This window comes from Dryobates pubescens, chromosome 10 (genome assembly GCF_014839835.1).
Source record: "Dryobates pubescens isolate bDryPub1 chromosome 10, bDryPub1.pri, whole genome shotgun sequence".
Classification (NCBI taxonomy): domain Eukaryota; kingdom Metazoa; phylum Chordata; class Aves; order Piciformes; family Picidae; genus Dryobates; species Dryobates pubescens.
In genome coordinates this window covers 30,816,191-30,836,457 of record NC_071621.1, presented here as the reverse complement: position 1 = coordinate 30,836,457, position 20,267 = coordinate 30,816,191, and the positions used below count along the sequence as shown (strand labels likewise).

Sequence of the window (20,267 nt, the reverse complement as noted above, 5' to 3'; positions counted from 1 at the left end):
TCTTGGCACATAGACTATCAGAACTCTTAGTCTCACAGGCACAAACTGGTGGGACCAGGAGTCAGATGATTGGGCAACAGCTGTGTATAAAAGAGTGTTTAGAAGTTTTCAGAAGAAAAGGCTAAAGCTGGAATGAAATAACTCTGTGACTTCACTTAGGATGAGTCTGTGTGCTGTGAGTCACTGGCTGAGTGTGAGGTGAGAGTTATCTTGGCATAAACTAAAGCATTTCTTCCCTTCCAGAAAATGAATCACCTGCTCTGAGTGCATCTTTTTTTAATTATTATTGGTTTTATAAAGCAAAATGTTTTCAGACATTCAAATATGTGGGTTTCACTGGCATAGCAGAGGACCTTTCAAGTAAAGGACACTCTCTCACCTGTTGAAGCCAGTTTATTTTAGGCTTTTCTCAGAAATATGCCCCAGTGATCAGTATAGTGCCAGAAACTGTCCTGCTAGCATTGCAGTCTTATTCCCAGAAGTGTAATTCACTAAAGACACTAACACAGTCAAAACTGCCAAGTGTTCTTTCTTCTTGGTCTGCTTGTGTTTATTCTCCTTACTTTGTCCCGTTCTAGCTTCTGAGAGAGAGAGACTTTCTTGTGTTAAATCTGGAAAATAATTTAATGTGCTGCCCCTGGAAGCACTGTGCTTGTGCCACCTGTTGTCTTGGTACCAAGGAAGCTCCAGATTGTTAGTTTTATCTTTAATTAAATTGGAATAAAAACTGTGAAGGTAGTAGTTGAACAGATCTTTTAAAACAGAGAAGTGCAGTCTAGAAGGAGGTGGTCAGTGATGGCAGAACACCAAGAGAGCCTTCAAATTCTGCCACTTCTCTTTAACATTGGTAACTATGATCTGGACAAGGGAATTGAGTGCACCCTCAGTAAGTTTGCAGATGACACTAAACAGGGAAGGAGTGTTGATCTGCTGGACAGTAGGAAGGCTCTGCAAAGAGATCTTGACAGGGTGGACTGATTGGCCGAGGTCGATTGCTTGAGGTTTAACAATGACAAGTACCTGCACTTGTGTCATACCAGCCCCGTGCAACACTACTGGCGTGGGGCAGAGTGGCTGGAAAGTTGCCAGTTGGAAAAGGACCTGGGGGTGTTAGTTGACAGTGATCTGAACAGGAGCCAGCAATGTGATCGGGTAGCCAAGAAGGCCAACAGCATCCTGGCCTCTATCAAGAATAGTGTGGCCAGATGGAGTAGGGAAGTGATCATGCCCGTGTACCTGGCACCGATGAGGCCACACCTCAAATACTGTGTTCAGTTTTGGTGTGTTCATTTTTACATTTTGGTGTTTTATATCCTGATATAATTAGTGTTAGTCACTGGAGCTAATCAGTAAATTCATTGTTACAGCTGATTGATAAGTTTTCCTGCACGGCATTAAATTCTTCCTTCTATTTCTTTTTCCTCTGACTTGACTTTTCCATGATACTACTACAAAAGGCATGGTGCAGGCGAGTTATTAGTGTTTGTATATAGCAATGTCTAGGGAAAAAGAGGTCAGCAAAATAATTACTGCAGTTCTAAAGATGACCTCACCATACTGTATCATGCCCAGTAACCAGGCTTTTCACCATTAATAATTTGTGCACATCTTGAGTTTTCTTTGTTCTCTCCAAATACTCAACTTTTTAATCATTGGGAAGGCTCATTAGCCCTTACCTAAGATTGTAAAAGTCACTGACAGAGAGTTGCTCTTAATTAGAGGATATATAACTTTATAATTAAAATGTACATTTTTATCATTAATAATACTCTGATCGAATAATGACATCAATTTCTTCTTGAGTGGCCTGAAACTTGGCACATCTTTAAAGATGGAAAAACCTTTGGTGAGGAAAGTGTCTTTTTGTTACATTACTGATTTAAATTTCAGAATAGCCAGTAGAAGAATACATTGTGAATTAGATCACAGCCAATAACATGTTTCTTCGTTTTCTCGTAGCAGTAGAATTTTTTTGTGTTACAGAATCACAGAATGGTAGGGGTTGGAAGGGACCCCTGGAGATCATTTAGTCCAACCCCCCCCTTGCCAAAGCAGGTTCACCTAGTGCAGGACACAGGAACATGTCCAGGTGGGTTTCTCTCCAGAGAAGGAGACTCCACATGTGTTACCACATGTTAAAGTAGTCTTACGGCAGAAATGTGAGAATTGTCTGCACACGAGCAGAAAAACTTAAGAGGAGCAGGGAAAGAAAAAGGATAACTCTTTGTCTCTTTGAAAAATGGTAACTCTTTGTCTCTTTGAGACAAACTTAAATGTTCAGATGCATTGGAAACAGAATTTTGGGCCAATTTCTTTTTGCATACACATGTGCTTTTACATAAACCTCATGCTTTAACAATATGGATGGAAAATAACCATATTAGTCTTAAATGCAGATATCATCATCCTGTTTGTTATGTTCCCCTACCTGAAGGGTGGTTGTAGCCAGGAAGGGGTTGGTCTCTTCTCTCTAGCAACCATCACCGGAACAAGAGGACACAGTCTCAAGCTGCACCAGGGGAAGTTTAGGCTCAAGGTGAGGAGAAAGTTCTTCACTGAGAGAGTTGTTAGCCATTGGAATGTGCTGCCCAGGGAGGTGGTGGAGTCACCATCCCTGGAAGTGTTCAAGAGGGGATTGGACGTGGCACTTGGTGCCATGGTTTATTCATGAGATCTGTGGTGCCAGGTTGGACTTGATGATCTTTGAGGTCGCTTCCAACCTTGGTGATACTGTGATACCTCTTCCAAAGTGTTTTTATTGAACAGTATGACAGACATCTGTAACACTTGAGGAAGGTTATTTTGCATTAAAAGTCTGCTTAGCGAGATACTATATACATTAGCCTGGAGAAGAAGAGGCTCAGAGCAGACCTTATTGCTCTTTACAACTTCCTGGAAGGAGGTTGTAGTGAGGTGGGGGTTGGTCTTTTCTCCCAGGCAACCAGCGCCAGAACAAGAGGACACAGTCTCAAGCTGCACCAGGGGAAGTTTAGGCTTGAGGTGAGGAGAAAGTTCTTCAAAGAAAGAGTGATTGGCCATTGGAATGTGCTGCCCAGGGAGGTGGTGGAGTTGCTGGCCCTGGAGCTGTTTAAAAAAGGATTGGATATGGCACTTAGAGCCACAATTTAGTTGTCAGGAGGTGTTAGGTATTAGGTAATAGGTTGGACTTGATGATCTTTGAGGTCTTTTCCAACCTGGTGGATTCTGTGATTCTGTGATAAAACCTTCATTATGGGAAATTATGTGAGTCTGTTGTATAGATTTATTATTTACAGGAAAAATCCTGCTATGACTGTATTTAATAGTTAAATCAGTCCTCCTAGTATCTTCAGGCCCAGTTCAGAATGAAAATGTAAAAACAGCAGAATCAACAGAAACAGCTTTATAACCAGGCACGTAGTGGTACCTATTCTTTATGCTGACTGTGATATTTAATCAAATACTTTATTTGGCAATGTTTTGTTTTTCAGGATGGGAAGAAGAAGTTTGACAAGGAAAGTGAAAAATATTATTCCATCCTAGAGAAGCACTTAAATTTGTCAGCAAAGAAGAAAGAGTCTCATTTGCAAGACGTAAGCACTCAACACCACTCCTACAGAGTTTCACATTTGCTTAGAGATCACGATAACAAACTCTTTTCAAAACATGCAGTATTTTGTCAATATAAAATTGCAGGGTTTTCTTGCAGTCACACTTGTTCTGAATATAAATTCTTGAGCAGGATTAACATGACCCTAATAAGACACTGTTCTGCACGTCCAACTTTGTGTATGTCAAGTACAGCCTTATGTTTATTGAGGACGACAACAGAGTTATATTGCTACAACAGAAATGTGACATTTACAAGGTCTCTGTGGAATATTTGAAAGTCAGATAATTAATTACTTTTTCACTACTTTATTATTCAATGAAATTATGCTTCAGTTTCACATGAATTTTAAGCTGTGAGACTGAACTGATATGATTTTAATGTGGCTTCTTTACGCTCCTTTTTACCTCTTTTTCACCTCATTGTAAAATCCTGACCTGAACTTCAGCTTGGAAGTGTCTGTATGGCTAAATCTTCTCTTCTAAAAAGAAAAACAAACCATGAAAACTTTTAGTTTAACAGGAGGATTCCAGGGCTTTTCAATATGTTGGTAGAAATGATTATGATTTGTCTTTGAGGCAAATTAGTATAAAACTAACAATCTGATATCAGTGGCACTTCTAGGATTTGTGCCAGAAGTAGTTAAATTTGTTTTGATGGAATTGCTCTTGTCAAGGTAACTCTTAAATCACAGGGATTAATTTGCAGATGGAGTTTTCACAGAAGATGTGACCATCACTGTGTCACAAATTGCAGGACTTGATTTTCCCCCCATGTTTTCCAATAATCATAGAATCATAGAATCAACAAGGTTGGAAAAGACCTCAGAAATCATCAAGTCCAACCTGTCACCCAACACCTCATGACTACTAAACCATGGTAGCAAGTGCCATGTCCAGTCCCCTCTTAAACACCTCCAGGGATGGGGCCTCAACCACCTCCCTGGACAACCCATTCCAGGGCTTCACCTTTCATGGTGAAGAACTTCCTCCTCACGTCCAGCCTGAATCTCCCCACCTCCAGCTTCATTCCATTCCCCCTAGTCCTATCACTACCTGATATCCTAAGAAGTCCCTCCCCAGCCTTCTTGTAGATAGATACTGGAAGGCCACAATTAGGTCACCTTAGAGCCTTCTCTTCCCCAGACTGAACAGCCCCAACTTCCTCAATCTGTCCTCATAGGAGAGGTGCTCCAGCCCTCTGATCATCCTCGTGGCCCTTCTTTGGACACCTTCCAGCATGTTCACACAAATTCATAAGCTTCCACAGAAGGTATATTTTGGACATTTTTATTTAGTCCCTGTACACTGGCAGTGATTATGACGTTAATTTAAGAACCCATCCATATTTGAGATGACACATGGTTGTTGTAAATATCACTATGGCTGCAATCTGCTTCAATGCTGTTCAGAATAGAGAATGTTTAAATACCTTTTCTACGTCAAAGCCTGAAAGAGCTTATTTCTACAACTAGATTCTATTTGCTTACAATTAAATGTGAGAGCTGAAGTCTGACTGACTTGCTTATTGGTGGCATTTGTGTGAGCAAGGGCTTGCTGGATCATATCCCAATGTGGTGGCACTTGGTTCTATTCAGCTATGTAGCATTTCCTTTAGGATACATTTTTTTGTAAGATAAAACTATTAACAGAGCATGAAGGACAACAGGCATCAATTGCTCTATATGAATGGCACAGGGCAGAGTTAATTTGATGGCAGAGTGCTTGCTTATTGGAATTTTTGAGTGCTTGATTTCTACTTCATAATAGTAGTTTGTGTACTTCATTTGTCAGTTAGGTGTTTTTAGTCATTGGAAGGAGGTGCTTGTACTGAATCATTTAAATCACATCATAGAGGCCCATGATTTGAGCAGTGTTAGAGCACTGTGCTCAGTTAGTGGATCAATGTTGTTAGGAGTCTGTGCACTCTCATCATGATAATACCATGTTGGTTATATATGGTGCTATTGATGACCAATTCCTGACTGAAGGAAAAGACTTTTAGCAGTTGTTCAGTTTGAAGTACTAAACCTCTTGCACGATGTTTGCAGGTTTAATGTTTACCACCAAGGCAAGACATTATCTGGCTTTTCCAGTTTTCCCATATTTGTTATTTTTAATGCCAGAATTGTACTAGAGAATATACAGAAGTATATAACTCACATCAAAATATCTGAGCTGGACTCACTCATATTGTCAATACTTGATAAACTTTCTTTTTGACCTAAAACTAAAACCTAATGCAGCCCAAAGGGACTTGCTTGAGAAAATGATTTATTAGGAAGAAGGATGACTTAAAATGAAGCCTGCATCTCTTCTTTAAGCATTATCTTCATACTGCACTGCTTGCCTGCTAGGTCCCTCTCCCATGGCTTGTTTAAATGGAGGATAAAAGCTGATTACTCTTTATCAGCTGATAAGAGTTAATTCTTCAGCTATTTAGGCAGAAGGCGCTGTTTTGGTACTGTATCTTCATGTCAGGTGGTATTATTCGAGCACTTCTGACAAGTATTGCCTTGGAATTGTGGCCTTTGAAAATTAAAACATGAAAAATAATTGATTTATGAGCTTAAGGACTTAAATATGTTTATATTCCAAGAGCATGTGATTCATACTCTGAAATAATGTGTTGCAAGATGTCATTGTTGAAGACAGTATTCTTAAGAAGGAAAATATCTTGGGAAAGTGTTTGAAGCTGAGAAATAGATATGACCTCAGTGCATGTGATACTCAAACATCTCAATAGAAATAATGTTCTTTTTGTCCCTCCTTAACTACTGTTGTGATTTTTCCTATTTCTTTTTCTAAATTTACCTTTCTTTTTTTTCCCCTCCAGGCTCCCCTAAAAACTAGAGTATTAAAGTGCAAAAAGGAAAAGGAAACCAAAAAGGAGTGGGGAAAAGGCGTGGTACTAAAATGTATAATGTTAGCTTCTTAAACTTGGGTTTAGCTGTTTTAAGTAGGCATTCTAATCTTCTGAAATCCCATGAATCTTGTAAAGTAATCTTGTAGAAGATCTGTTTGTTAACGGCGAAACTGGTTTTTAAAGCAATCAAGAGTAAACTAATGTTGCCTGTATTTCATTTTGTCTCTTAGGCAGATACACAGATTGACAGAGAGCATCAAAACTTTTATGAAGCATCATTAGAATATGTTTTTAAAATTCAAGAAGTGCAAGAGAAAAAGAAATTTGAATTTGTAGAACCTGTAAGTTTTCTTTTCTCTTTTCTTCCAAATGCATGCATTTAAAGCTGAAGATTTCATTTAAAAGACGGGGTGTTTTTTTACTCCCTTTTGAAATTGTGATTGCAAGTTCTTTGTATATAGACATAGATTAAGATCTTGGCTTGGGCACTTTCCATGTTTATTAAATGATTATGTAAAAGTATCCTATCTACTGTGAAGTGAAATGTCTGTTGACTTGGAGTGTACATAACTTTCTAATGGGACAACATGTACTGTTGTGTCTGTGAAACACATAAGGATGTTTCCTAATACCATGGTTTCATGGCTGAAATTTTGAGCCAGGTTTTGGATTTTGAAATTTTGAGCCAGGTTTTGGATTTAAATATTCCATGTAGGCAGGGTACACATATTTTTTTCCAAGTTATATATGATATAAAGTGAAAAATCAGATTTTTCTCTATGATAGGTAATTTTATTGTCTCCATCAGTGGAACAATCTCTTTACCTTGCACATAAAAGAACATGTGTATTTGTATGCAATAAAAAGGGAAGATGGAGTTGTGTTTCAGAGTTCATATTTAGATCTAGGATTTTCTCTTGGACTGTGTTTCTGCCCCCCAACCCTATCTTGTGGATTAGCCAGTACCAAAATGATGTGCTAGCATATTTGTGTGGCATATTTGTAGTATTACTACTGTTCGTGTTATATAGGACTAGCTTGCCAGTTGCATTGTATGGTTAGTACCTGTAGCCCTTGACAGGGAACTTCCAGTGTCATCTGTCCCTTCCCATTAAGTGCACTGAGAATAGGAGAATGTCTGTTATGAAGGAGAAAGGTGACAAGTATAACTTTCTGTCTCCACACCATCTTCCAGCTTCCTTGTAACTAACCAAAGCAGCAGTCTTGACGGAAACAGGTTGAGTTACATCTCGTAACACCCAATGTCACCAAGAAGAGCTTCTCAGATACCTCCCTTCCGTGTATAGTGAGTGTTTGACACTGATGCAAACTAATGAACCTGGGATTCAGCAAGCAGTCCTTGCAGAAATCCTATCTTTATGGCATACAGCTGCCAAATCTTAGAGACTAAAACTTTGCTCGGATTCCTAAATAAGAACATTTTTTTACCTGTCACAAATTAATCCAGAGTGTCTCTCTCTGTCTACTTCTGCAAAACTCTCACATCCTGGAAAAATCTAGCAATCTTGACCTGGCTCTGACCCTGGTATATGCTTCTTTAGAGTAATAGACACTTCATGTATTAAGAAGACTTTGTACATAAAGAAATATTATGTGCAATGTTATGTAGTTAAAATAGGGCATCTTTCATCCTATGGGCTAGACACAGAGCAAAAATCAATTTGGGGCTATGTTTTTAAGTTGGAAATATTAAACTTCATCCTTTTGTCCAAGATCATTCCCCATACTCAGCCATCACAGCACCAGCAATGAATTACCAAAATGAGAGTGTGATTTATCAGTTCTGCAGTACTGACATGAGCAAGCAAATAGGGGAGGTTACTGGCGAATTCAGTCTTGTAGATGTGGGGAGTTTTGTCATCAGGTGCACAGATCTAGTAGGCAAGAATTACTTTTTGAGTCAATCAAATACCATCCTGTGTCAGAGTAGTGGGCATTTTATTTTAGCTCAGTGTGCTGTTTGTTGCACACGGATCACTACCTGATGTTCCAGGTGAAGGTATGAGAAATACTCACACAGTCTCAGGCTGCGCCAGGGGAGGTTCAGGCTAGATGTTAGGAAAAAGTTCTGTACTGAGAGAGTGATTGCCCATTGGAATGGGCTGCCTGGGGAGGTGGTGGAGTCGCCATCATTGGAGGTGTTCAGGAGGAGACTTGATGGGGTGCTTGGTGCCATGGGTTAGTTGTTTAGGTGGTGTTGGATTGGTTGATGGGTTGGACACGATGATCTTGAAGGTCTCTTCCAACCTGGTTTATTCTATGTATTCTATGTATTCTACTCTGGTGACTGGGTAATGATAGCCTTTGCAGCCAGTGTCTTTTGACTCCAGGTGAGAAATTTTTGTACTCAATCTGAATAGAAGTAGAGCTGAAATTACTACATCAGTTAAAAGTTTGAGCCTTCAAAATTCTTAAATTTGTTTCTAATCTGTTTCATTCAGCATGCTGGAATAAAAGCATTTACTGAAAGACATAAGGCAAAGTAAGCCAAGTAAATTGTGATACACATTAATAGCACCATGAGACAAAGAAAAACAGAATCTTCCAAATAGATGTTTGCTTATGTAAGTGATGTTGGAAATGTGAGCATATCCTCCTAGATGCAAGTAGATAAGGACAAACCCTAACCCTTTAAAATCACCTATCATAAGAATTGCCATATTATTCACTTTCTTCTGTCTGCTCTGTGGATGTTCAGATGTTAGAAGATGCCTGGTGTGGTGTCTATACAAGGCATTCCTCCTCAGGAGCTCTGCTGGTTGTGAGGCATTCAAGTGCATGTCTCTGTTTTATCAGTTCGGTGTAATGTCTCCATATAATTCTCAGTCTGACATGTCACTAATAGACTCTTTGAAGGAGAGTTTAACAAACTAAAAGAAAGGCTATTAGAGCAGTGAAGGAGGAAATCGTAATGCCCGTGTAGAAGATAGGTTCATGACGTGGGAATAGAACTGGAAAAGCAACTTACTTGCTGGAGCTCCTTCCAAGATCTTCATTTTGTCTATACTGAGAGATAAGGATGGTCTGGGAACCAGAATGGGAAAAGTACATGGCCTATGAGGAGCGTCTGAGGCAGCTGGGTTTGTTCAGTCCAGAGAAGAGGAGGCTGAGGGGAGACCTCATGACTCTACAACTACCTGAAGGGAGGTTGGAGCGAGGAGGGGGCAGCCTCTTCTCCTTGCTGACAAGCGACAGGACTAGAGGAAATGGTGTCAAGCTGCACCAGGGGAGGTTCAGGCTGGATGCTAGGAAATACTTCTTCACAAGCAGGGTTATCAAACATTGGAAAGGTCTGCCCAGGGCAGTGGTGGAGTCTCCATCCCTGGAGGTATTTAAGCAGTGTGTGGACATGGTGCTTAGGGACATGGTTTAGGATTGACCCTAAACTGGGTTGAACTGGATGACCTTTGAGGTCTCTTCCAACCAGATGTTGTCTGTGATTCTGTGAAGTAGCCTATCAAATATTGCCACATCTGTTACACACAGGACAGTGGAAGTTGGTAATAGTGGAGTATATTCCTTCCAGATGGAGGGAGTGGAGAGATTTTAAGGTACAAAATGCTAATGACTCATACTCTGAGTAGGAGATTATAATATTTAGAGTAGATTTTTGCAGCTGCTTATCAGGCCTTGGATTTCTCTGCTGTACTCTGCCTCTTGTTTCAAGGAGTCACTAATGTGTACTCACATGAGTAACCAACAGCTATTTGTGATCTGCCAAAGTCTTGATTTTTAGCAAGGCAAAAAAAAAAAACCCAAAGCCTTTCATTCAGATAATGAATTTAAACATTTTCACATGGACAAATTAGTGATAAAATTCACTTTACAGCAAGTTTAAACAACAACACATAGCAAGTGACAATAATTTCTTACCCTAGCATTTACCCCTGTGGGCTCAGAGAAGCTGGTTCCAGCCAGTGTCACTTTCTGAGGGTGTCATGCTTGTTAAAAGAATTACAGATGCCTTCTTAGAGCTCCCCTGTGTCCCTCAGTGATACCAGGACTCCCTTAGCCTATAGAAATCAGGGAACAGGGTTCATAAGGAGCAAGGTATCTGAAATGTGAGGAGTGGTCCGTTAAATGTCACAGAAGCCCACAAGTGTTTATTGAAAGGGGAAAAAAAAATGCCTGTAACTGCATGCAGTTCCATGAGACTTCACTGTGGACATTAAACTCAATTTCCCTTTTCTTGGATTTTCTACATTATTAACTGTATTAACTTTCATCTGATGAGTAAGTGCTATCTGCTTAAACATGAAATGAAAACAGGGAGACAGGGACTTCTGGCTGATGTGCTGCAGGCCAAAGGTTAAATTCCTCCCCTATCCAAAACCTAAATACAATCTTCTTCCTGTGAGAATGAAATGACCAGGCACTCTTGAGGTCACCAGCTCTACATAAAAATAAATAAAGTCCCAAGAAGTAGTTGGATTTCATTTCAGGTTCTGTGTTGAAATCCTCATCACACTGGGGTATTGAGTAGCATTTTATTAGGGAGCTCAGACCTCACTCCGTATTGATGTGACTGATTAGGTAACTCAGAATGAGGCAAATGCAAGGTACTTGTGGAAATGAAAAGCTGTTGATATAAACACATCAGGCATTGTATGTGGTGTTTGATATAACAAATGACCTCTTTACATGTGAAAGCCATGTTGAGATACATTCTGAACATTTTATTTGGGGGGTGGAAACAAAATGTAACAGAAGACTCTTCTTTTGTTTCTTTATTATTTAATATAAACCTCTTTAAAATTATGAGCCCACCTATAGCAGCAGTACCACTTCTAACACCAGCAACAAGAAAACCCCACTGGGATCATAAGCCTAGGGCAAAAGTCCTTGGCTTTTAGATCTCTTCTGTGCAATGCTACTGCTGTACCTGTCCTGATGGAAGTGGTTGTGAAGATGCCTTAACAGCACAGACCCATTGGGAACAAGGTGTCTTTTGATCCCTGTTCCTCCACCTATAGTTACACATGCATAGAAGCAAATACCATCCTCAGTGTCAGTCGTTTCAACACAAAACTTGAATAAGCTGGTCTAAGACCTGCATAAAATAAGCATATTTTTACTTGTCTTTTATTCCTATTTTTCTAGGTGCTCAGAGAATATTTGACTAAGAGAACATTAAGGCAAGATCCTCTGCAATGCTCAACTACCAGAATAACTGCAGAGTACTTTAACTAAGATGCATTCAGATTTTTCTCAGGGCTTTTGTGCTATTTCTTCATTTTCTGATTAATTCAGCTTTGCTGCCATCTTGTGTTAAATATTCTCCTTGTCAGTATTTTTCCAGGTACTCTATAAAGTGCTTTGCATGGTGGAAAATTGTTTTCTTCAAGTGTTGAAGCTGAAGTTTAAACAGTTTATAGTACATTCTCCTCAAATGCCCTTTAAACTGATCTTTGAAGTTCAGGCATAAGCTGACAGAGTGCAACTTTCTCCCAGTAGGTCTTTTAGTGTAATTTTCACATGCTTTTAAGATTCTGGTCTGGCAGTAGTTTTGCTGAGTGCTTGTGTTAGGCCTGCAGTGTTTCTTTAGCTGAAAGGGGTGAGTTTGGCACCAGGCTTCCACTTAGACGTTAAATTAATCTACATCCTTTTGATTGAACCAAGTCAGACTAAGCACAGGAATTATGCTGCCATATCTGAAGGAGCTGTAGTTGGGGACCCTGACACATAACTAGTTCTACACTGTAAGCATGGGCTTTGCACAGCTGGAGCCAGAGCATAGTTATAATTTACTTATTTTATACGTTACTGATGAAAGGGAAGATTAGCTTTTTTTCTTGTCTTTTACATTGTAAACCATATAACGTTTTCTGTTTACCTAATTGGAGCTTTATAAGATAAATTGTTGAGTTGGGACCTTCCTCTGAACCACTTGACTAACAAGAGACTTTCAGGGCCAGAGAAGAGGCTGAGGGAGCTGGGGTTGCTTAGCCTGGAGAAGAGGAGGCTCAGGGGAGACTTATTGCCATCTACAACTACCTGAAGAGAGGTTGTATCCAGGTGGGGGTTGGTCTCTTCTCCCAGACAATCTGTGACAGAACAAGAGGACAAAGTCTCGAGTTTTGCCAGGGGAGGTTTAGGCTGGAGGTCAGGAAGAAATTCTTCACAGAAAGAGTGATTGGCCATTGGAATGTGCTGCCCAGGGAGGTGGTGGAGTCACCATCACTGGAGGTGTTTAAGAAGAGACTGGACCAGGCGCTTAGTGCCATGGTTTAGTTGATTAGATGGTGTTGGGTGATAGGTTGGACTCAATGATCTCAAAGGTCTTTTCCAGCCTGGTTAATTCTGTTCTGTTCTGTACATCCTTAGCTGAGGTAATGATTTCATCTGGACAAATAGTCACATAAAGCTGAGAAAATTTCCACAAGCTGTGGAGCCCTTCACTTGACTGTTGCCTTCATTGTTTGTTTGGTGGTAGGACACAGGAATTTGCATCCATTTTAGAGGCCCCACAAAAAAAGTGTCTTTCTTTGCCCAAGGATCTTCTCAGTTCTTCATCCTCTGTGATGGACTTACTGGGCAGCCATGGGCTTTTACCACCTCTGCCTGAGGTGAGGGTTTCACCTGATCCTGCAATACAAGGATGATGTCTTCCCCCCAGCCTTGCCTTTAGTCTTCTGTTTGTGCTGATACTTCAGAAGGCAGAGATACTCACTGAAGGGTTCAGTGATGCTGGAGCTGGCACGTGGATGTGCAGGACAGATGGAAAAGATGAATGGGGAAAGAGGAGAAATGGCAAGAAGAGAGCAGGGCTTTGGTTTGGCAGCAGCTAGTCATCACGTTAACTCCTCTGGACAAAGTGTTGTGTTTTCTCTCTCATCTGTCAGGCTGTGAAATTTTGCTCATTAAAGGGTGTGGAATGTCTTGCAGTGCTGGAATGGATGGAGCTCTAAAAATGCAAAACACTATTTTAGCTATTCCCCTGAAATATATATACATTACCTTACTACATCAGTCTCTTAGTGAGCAATAGGAGAGAGGGAAGCAGAGCAATTTAACTACATTTCTTCAGTTAGGGCTGAGTGTAAATTCAAAGAAAATATAGACAGTAAAAGCTATATTTTTAAGCAGTTTCACTTAAAATAATCTATGGTATTGGTAGCACAAAGAAAAGTGCATTAAAGATGAATAATGGTATTTTTGTTGCCCAAGCCTAGGCTACTTCAGTAGTAAGTGGAGAGAGATAAATGTTTCCATGACGCTCCTGAATACCTGTGGTTTTTTACTGAGTTAGGAGGCAGCCTGGGCATCCAGTTACTTAGCTTAGTGATTAGCTTTTCAATGGTTGCACTATACTAGGATAAATCTGTCCTGTTGTTAGAGCTCTTGTTATTGTACATCCAAGTTAATATCTCTGTCTTGTTGTTGTTGTTGTTGTTGTTTTCTTCATTTGGGTTGGGCTGGGTTTTCTGTGAGCTAAATTATATATACAAAAAAATGCCCATGATATCCTGGAGTACTGTGTCCAGCTCTGGAGCCCCTATTACAAGAGGGTTATGGACGTGCTGGAAGGTGTCCAGAGCAGGACCACGAGGATGATCAGAGGGCTGGAGCACCTCTCCTATGAGGACAGACTGAAGGAGTTGGGGCTGTTCAGTCTGGAGAAAAGAAGGCTCCAAAGTGACCTAATTGTGGCCTTCCAGTATCTGAAGGGGGCTACAAGAAGGCTGGGGAGGGACTTCTCAGGATATCAGGTAGTGATAGGACTAGGGGGAATGGAATGAAGCTGAAGGTGGGGAGATTCAGGCTGGATGTGAGGAGGAAGTTCTTCACCATGAGAGTGGTGAAGCCCTGGAATGGGCTGTCCAGGTAGGTGGTTGAGGCCCCATGCCTGGGGGTGTTTAGGAGCAGGCTGGATGAGGCTCTGGCCAGGCTGATCTAGTGTGGGGTGTCCCTGCCCATGGCAGGGGGGTTGGAACTAGATGATCCTTGTGGTCCCTTCCAACCCTGACTGATTCTATGATAAAAATTTGAATGATTGTTATTTAATAGCAGGTAAGAGGGCTTACACCAATGTCAAAGCATTCTTAAAATTTAGAACAGAATAAGTAGAAGGCTTTTAAACTAATAGATGGCAGTTGCACATCTTACAACCTAATCATTATTTTAAAGCACACTTCAAAAAGTGGTTTTGGCTGGATATGTGCAGACTTCAACTGTTCTGTTAGAGTCAGTCACAGACACACCAGATAGAGTTTGCATTTTGTTCAGAGCAGGAAGAAATAGTCTGGATTTCTTGTGTTTTATTAAGCTGTCCAAAACATACTTTCAAGAGTCTCATTTGTGGAAAATAGGTCATAGCCTAAGCAATTACTGTGAAGTATGTGAAAACAAAAAATTGAAGAAAAGCCTTGAACTCCTAAATTATGAACTTGGAAAATGCACACCATCAAAGACTCTAGCTGAAATACTGCATAAAGTGACTAAGACAGTGAATTAAGTTATTATGAAAATGACAACTGAATAATGAAAAAAAACTGTTTAACACCTCTCTTTCTTAAGGTACCTTCAGGGATTCTTTGCTCAGCAAAGCTTTACTGTAGCAAGTAATGAATGCTCAGAGTGTTCCAGGAGCTAAAACATAGGATGATTTTTGCTGATGGTTTGCCATATTTTGCTGCTGAAACAGAAAATCAGCTGTCATTAGCTTTTGCCTTCTAATGTTCACTTGAGTAGGAAACGTGTGTTGCTATCATGGCTTAAGCCCACCCAGCTGGCAACAAACCCCCACACTGCTGCTCACTCACTCCTAACCACCACTGGTGGGATGGGGAGGAGATAATGCAACAAAAGGCTCAAGAGTCAACACAAAGGACAGGGAGGGCTCACTTGCCAGTTGTGGTCATGGGCAGAAGAACGACTTGACTTGGGGAAACAAAATGAATTTATTTTAAACAACTGAACTAGACTAAATTCAACTGAATCAGAGCAGGGCAGTGATAAATACAACTCCTCCTTAAATACACCTTCCCCCACCTCTCCCTTTGCCTAGCAGGTTTTCCTTTCTAAGTATGTTATTGATTGGCTCTGCCTCAGCTGGATGTGGGTTTGACTTGGACATGGGGGAAACTTCTTGAGGCTTCTGACAAGGAGTCACACCAGAATGCCCCTCCTCTGCTACCAAAACCTCACTAAACACAAACCCAACCCAGCAGCAGTTGCTAAGAACGATTTTTTCACTCTCTCAGGCAATACTTTCTTACAAGTTAGTGTATGTTCTATTATCTTTGTGTTACATAGCGTTAAGGGTGCATGTTGAAAATACATAATGCTTCTCAATTTTACCTTTTCAGCTCTTGGCCTTTCTTCAAGGTTTATTTACATTTTACCACGAAGGATATGAACTGGCTCAGGAGTTTGCACCGTACAAGCAGCAACTGCAGTTCAATTTGCAGAATGTAAGAATCATTTGTATTTACGGCGCTTTGTTTGCTGATTTCATTCAAAAATGTTAAAGTAGACTCTTGGCACTTTGTTGGAACTGTTTAAGTATTGCAATGTTTTAGTAAGATGAAAGGAAATTCCTGTATCAATTGGATAATTTGGTTATTTTTGGTAAGGTTAATGAAGATTTCTGCCAACAAATGACTTTTGATAGTGAATTTGTGATTTCCAGGTCCAGATTTCAGGATCAAGAATCAGAAAAGCAGAACAGGAGTTTTTCCTAGAAAGCACAGTAGTCTAAATAGGTGTAAGCATGTGCAAATGTTTTCTTGAGAGTAGGGCCTGTCTTCTGGATGTCCCAAAAAGGCCCCAACTGGTATAGAATGATGCAATTTGCTTCTTTACAATCACAGATTGCCACAAAAAGCTTGTCCTGCTGTCTAACTTCCCGCTGTATTGTAAAGCATACCTGGGAAGCCATTCTTTAGCTATTCACTGGAGCATCAAAGAACTGGTGAGGCCTTCCTCCGCAGTGTGCAGCTCTTAGGAGTGTTAAGTTCCACTGGAAGAAAGGATCTGCCAATTATGTAGTTACTCTCAACTGAGTTGATGGATGTTTTGCTGTAGATTGGTCTGAATTTGATGTTAAGAGCCATACAAGAAAAAAGAATGCATTTGATCAACATGTGTTTCCACTCATAACTGCTATATACAAGTGCACTTTTATTTCATTATGGTAACTCAGACATTACACTTCCAAAGACAGACAGGTAAGTAGATACAAAATGCATTTACACCAATTTTTCTTTAGAGCCACGAGCATTTGCCTCTAACACAAAAAAGTGAAGTTCAGCCTGTTAAATATTGGGCCAGCCCTATATTTTTCACGACAAGTATTATCAAAGTAAACAACACACAGCATCACAGAATGTTGGGGGTTGAAAGGGGCCTTGAAAGATCATCTAGTCCAACCCCTCTGCCAGAGCAGGACATTTTTTTCAAAGTGAAGGGGTTCCATCATTTGCTTTGGGGTGTCCCCATTCCTTTTCCATTTGACTCTTTCAAGAAAAGATGCTCACACAACGGAAATATTTGTAGCTCCACCAATGTCAAAGAACCTGCAACAGTTTCAAAGCTTCAGCATCAGCTTGCTGTGGATGTGCCTCGGCCACTGAACTTGGGGAATGTTAAGCAGGTCTAGGAGTGCCAGAGCACTTTACTGTGCTCAACTGCTATTCCCTGTGAGTTACTGGAAAATTAAACATTGATATTTTCCCTGTAGCATCTTGCTATTGGAGAGGCATATTCTGGCTCAAAGCTGGAAGACAATAATGCCTTAGCACTGTCAACGTAGATCTTTATTCTTAGGAGTACTGCACACATTTGGGGTTTGCTGCAATTAAACATGGGCAGCAACCTTGTAGCCCCTCCCCTTTTTATGTCTGTTGTTCATATGCAGGTATAAATCCCATTTAAAACTTTATTTTGGGAAATAGGACAAAAACCTCCTGGGCACTTGGTGCCATGGTTTAGTTGATTAGATAGTGTTGGATGGTAAGTTGGACTCGATGATCTCAAAGGTCTCTTCCAACCTGGTTTATTCTATTCTATTCTATTCTATTCTATTCTATTCTATTCTATTCTATTCTATTCTATTCTATTCTGTTCTTTTCCTTTTGGACTGAAATGCAAATATTCTCTGTCCATAGAGCATCTCAACCCCTTGTCCTAACAAATAATGTATTTGCTACGTTGCTACTAAGACTCTTTCAGATAAAGGCACAAGGGGTCAGTGTTGTTGCACAGAGCAGTTCAGTGAAAGGGTGAAAAATGTGCTTCAGTCCAGAGATTTATTCATACATCTGTGGAAACAGAATTCTTATTTGTTTATGTCAATGTTAATTAATAAATAGCTAATTTCTTCTTTAATATTGCATAAGTACAAATTAAAGTTTTAAATAGACTACAGGGGTGGAGTGTGATGTAAAGATAGGCAGAAGGAACAATGTATTATGATATCTTTGATTATATTTGTACATCAGGGCAATATGAACATGAAGATATAGTGCAATACAGTACATCATTCACTGCTGTTAGACATAAGTTTGCACTCTGGCTCCAGATGTAGATACAGAGTTTCCTTCTACAGCTGGGCTGTCTACTGAGTTGTCACTCAGAGCATCATGCAGTCTCAGAGCAGAACAAAATGATTTATGTAGGGAAAGAAATTGAGAACAGTATTTGGGGAAAACTATGTGAAGTTTGTCTGTTGCAGCTGTTAAAAGTACTTTTCTTCACTGCATTGTGTGCTAAGGTCTTAGAGAATAGTGGACCTGAAGTGCTGTTTCTGTTATTAAAATGGTCCTACAGGTTGGATCAGGAGCAGTAACAGCCATAAGAGTAGCAGAGGCAAAGTGACAGTTTTTAGCAGATCACAAAGTCCTAACAAGACTTGATGTCACTTTTGCAGTTTCAGCTGGCTAGTGGTGCACTTTTTATGTCCATTGGGCTTTGTTTTTTATAACCTGTTTCAAAGTCCTGGCTGCTTAAAGTAGTAGTTAATAAACTCAATAGACAAACAGAGCTCTCAGATTGAGGACATTCCTCCCTTCCATGGCATGTCCCTCTTGAGGGTCTCAAAATTACCTCTGTTTAGAGCTGATGCTGAAAAATTCAGAGTTCTGAGGATCAGCAGCTGTTGTAATTCTGCAGATATGGATGCACAGTACATTTATCTCTTCCACGTGTGGACAGACCACAGCTGTCTGGAAACACTATCTGTGCATTAACCCAGGCTGGTGTCTTCTGCACAGTACTTCATGTGGTTCAGTGGAACTTACTACTTCAGCTTTGGGGCTGTGCTATCAGCAGCTTTTAATTTAGCCTGGTTTCTGTCTGTGTAGTCCAGAGTGCACAGAGTGAAGGCCTACATCTGTGTGTAAGCATACCAAAAGATAAGGGATATCCTCCTTTCTGAGGTTAGTGATCTGCAGGAAGAGGAATGTTACTACTCTCAACTGTGTTTCCTTTACACTTTTCATTTTAAGTTGAATACTTCATACTGTGTTATTCCCAGTCTTCAAGAGCAAGGAAGAATATTGTTCTTTATTGCTTTGCTTTTCCTTTTATGTCTTTGTCAAATGTTTCTGTTCATGTTTGATACAGTCTTCTTGGAATTATTAGCTATTAGTTAGAATAGAGTAGAATAGAATAGAATAGACCAGGTTGGAAAAGACCTTCAAGATCATTGTGTCCAACCTATCATCCAACACCACCTAATAACTAAACCATGCAACCAAGCACCCAAGTTCTTCATTGTTGTTTTCAATACTTCCATGAGATAAGTGATTTTTGCCTTTGTTTCCTTCTCTGGGAATTAGACCCGGAATAACTTTGAAAGCACAAGACAGGAAGTGGAAAGACTCATGCAAAGAATGAAATCAGCCAACCAGGATTACAGACCACCAAGTCAATGGACAATGGAAGGCTACCTCTATGTGCAGGAGAAACGTGAGTAAAATTTGATGTGAATTTTAATCTGATTTGAAAGGCACAGCAACAAATACAACAATGAGAAAATGGTTTAGCTCTCAGGACAACACAAGCAGCTTGTTTGGATGTCTGCAGACTTCTGATGTGGTTGCTTTTCCAATTGAGAGGGTCACAAGAAACATAGTTGTTTGACTTTTTGAAAAACACTCAGAATAGCTGTGGTCAGATGGAATGGTGATCAAAACACTTGTAAGCAACATAAATCCTACTCTTGGGTCCTTGTGGCTAGGTCACTGCTATTGGCCATCCCAATGGCTAACTGGTAGCAATCTCTGCTCTGGCTGGGTGCCCTACACCTTGCTGCAGAAGCTGCAAGTTCCTAGTATTCTGCTTTGCCAAACACTGTGGTCTCCTGTACTTCATTTGCCTGAACAGAGCTCATAGCTGACCCAGAAGGAGCAACTTCCACCATGTACCAGCAATCTCCACTGACCCAGCCATCTTAAGAGTAAATGAACATGCATATTATTGGGGGGGGGGAGCATTAGAAGACATAGAATAGAATAGAATAGAATAGAATAGAATAGAATAGAATAGAATAGAATAGAATAGAATAGAATAGAATAGAATAGAATAGAATTAACCAGATTGGAAAAGACCTTTGAGATCATTGAGTCCAACCTATCATCCAACACTATCTTATCAACTAAACTATGGGCACGAAGCACCCCATCCAGTCTCTTCCTAAACACCTCCAGTGATGGTGACTCCACCACCTCCCTGGGCAGCACATTCCAATGGCCAATCACTCTTTCTATGAAGAACTACTTCCTAACATCCAGCCTAAACCTCCCCTCTGTATCATCAAGATATAGTCCATCAGCTTGAAAATAGCTGCAAA

The 20,267-nt window shown here is 40.3% G+C and overlaps 1 protein-coding gene across 1 annotated transcript in view; it reads left to right on the top strand.

Moving 5' to 3' along the window:
• The window catches only part of ARHGAP42 (Rho GTPase activating protein 42), a 168,110-nt gene that overhangs the window by 109,097 nt on the left and 38,746 nt on the right, over positions 1-20,267 (top strand). The window contains exons 5-8 of the mRNA XM_054164714.1: positions 3,471-3,572; positions 6,685-6,795; positions 15,784-15,888; positions 19,255-19,384. Of these exons, the coding sequence (XP_054020689.1) occupies positions 3,471-3,572; positions 6,685-6,795; positions 15,784-15,888; positions 19,255-19,384 (448 nt within the window). The remainder of the gene's footprint in view (positions 1-3,470; positions 3,573-6,684; positions 6,796-15,783; positions 15,889-19,254; positions 19,385-20,267) is intronic.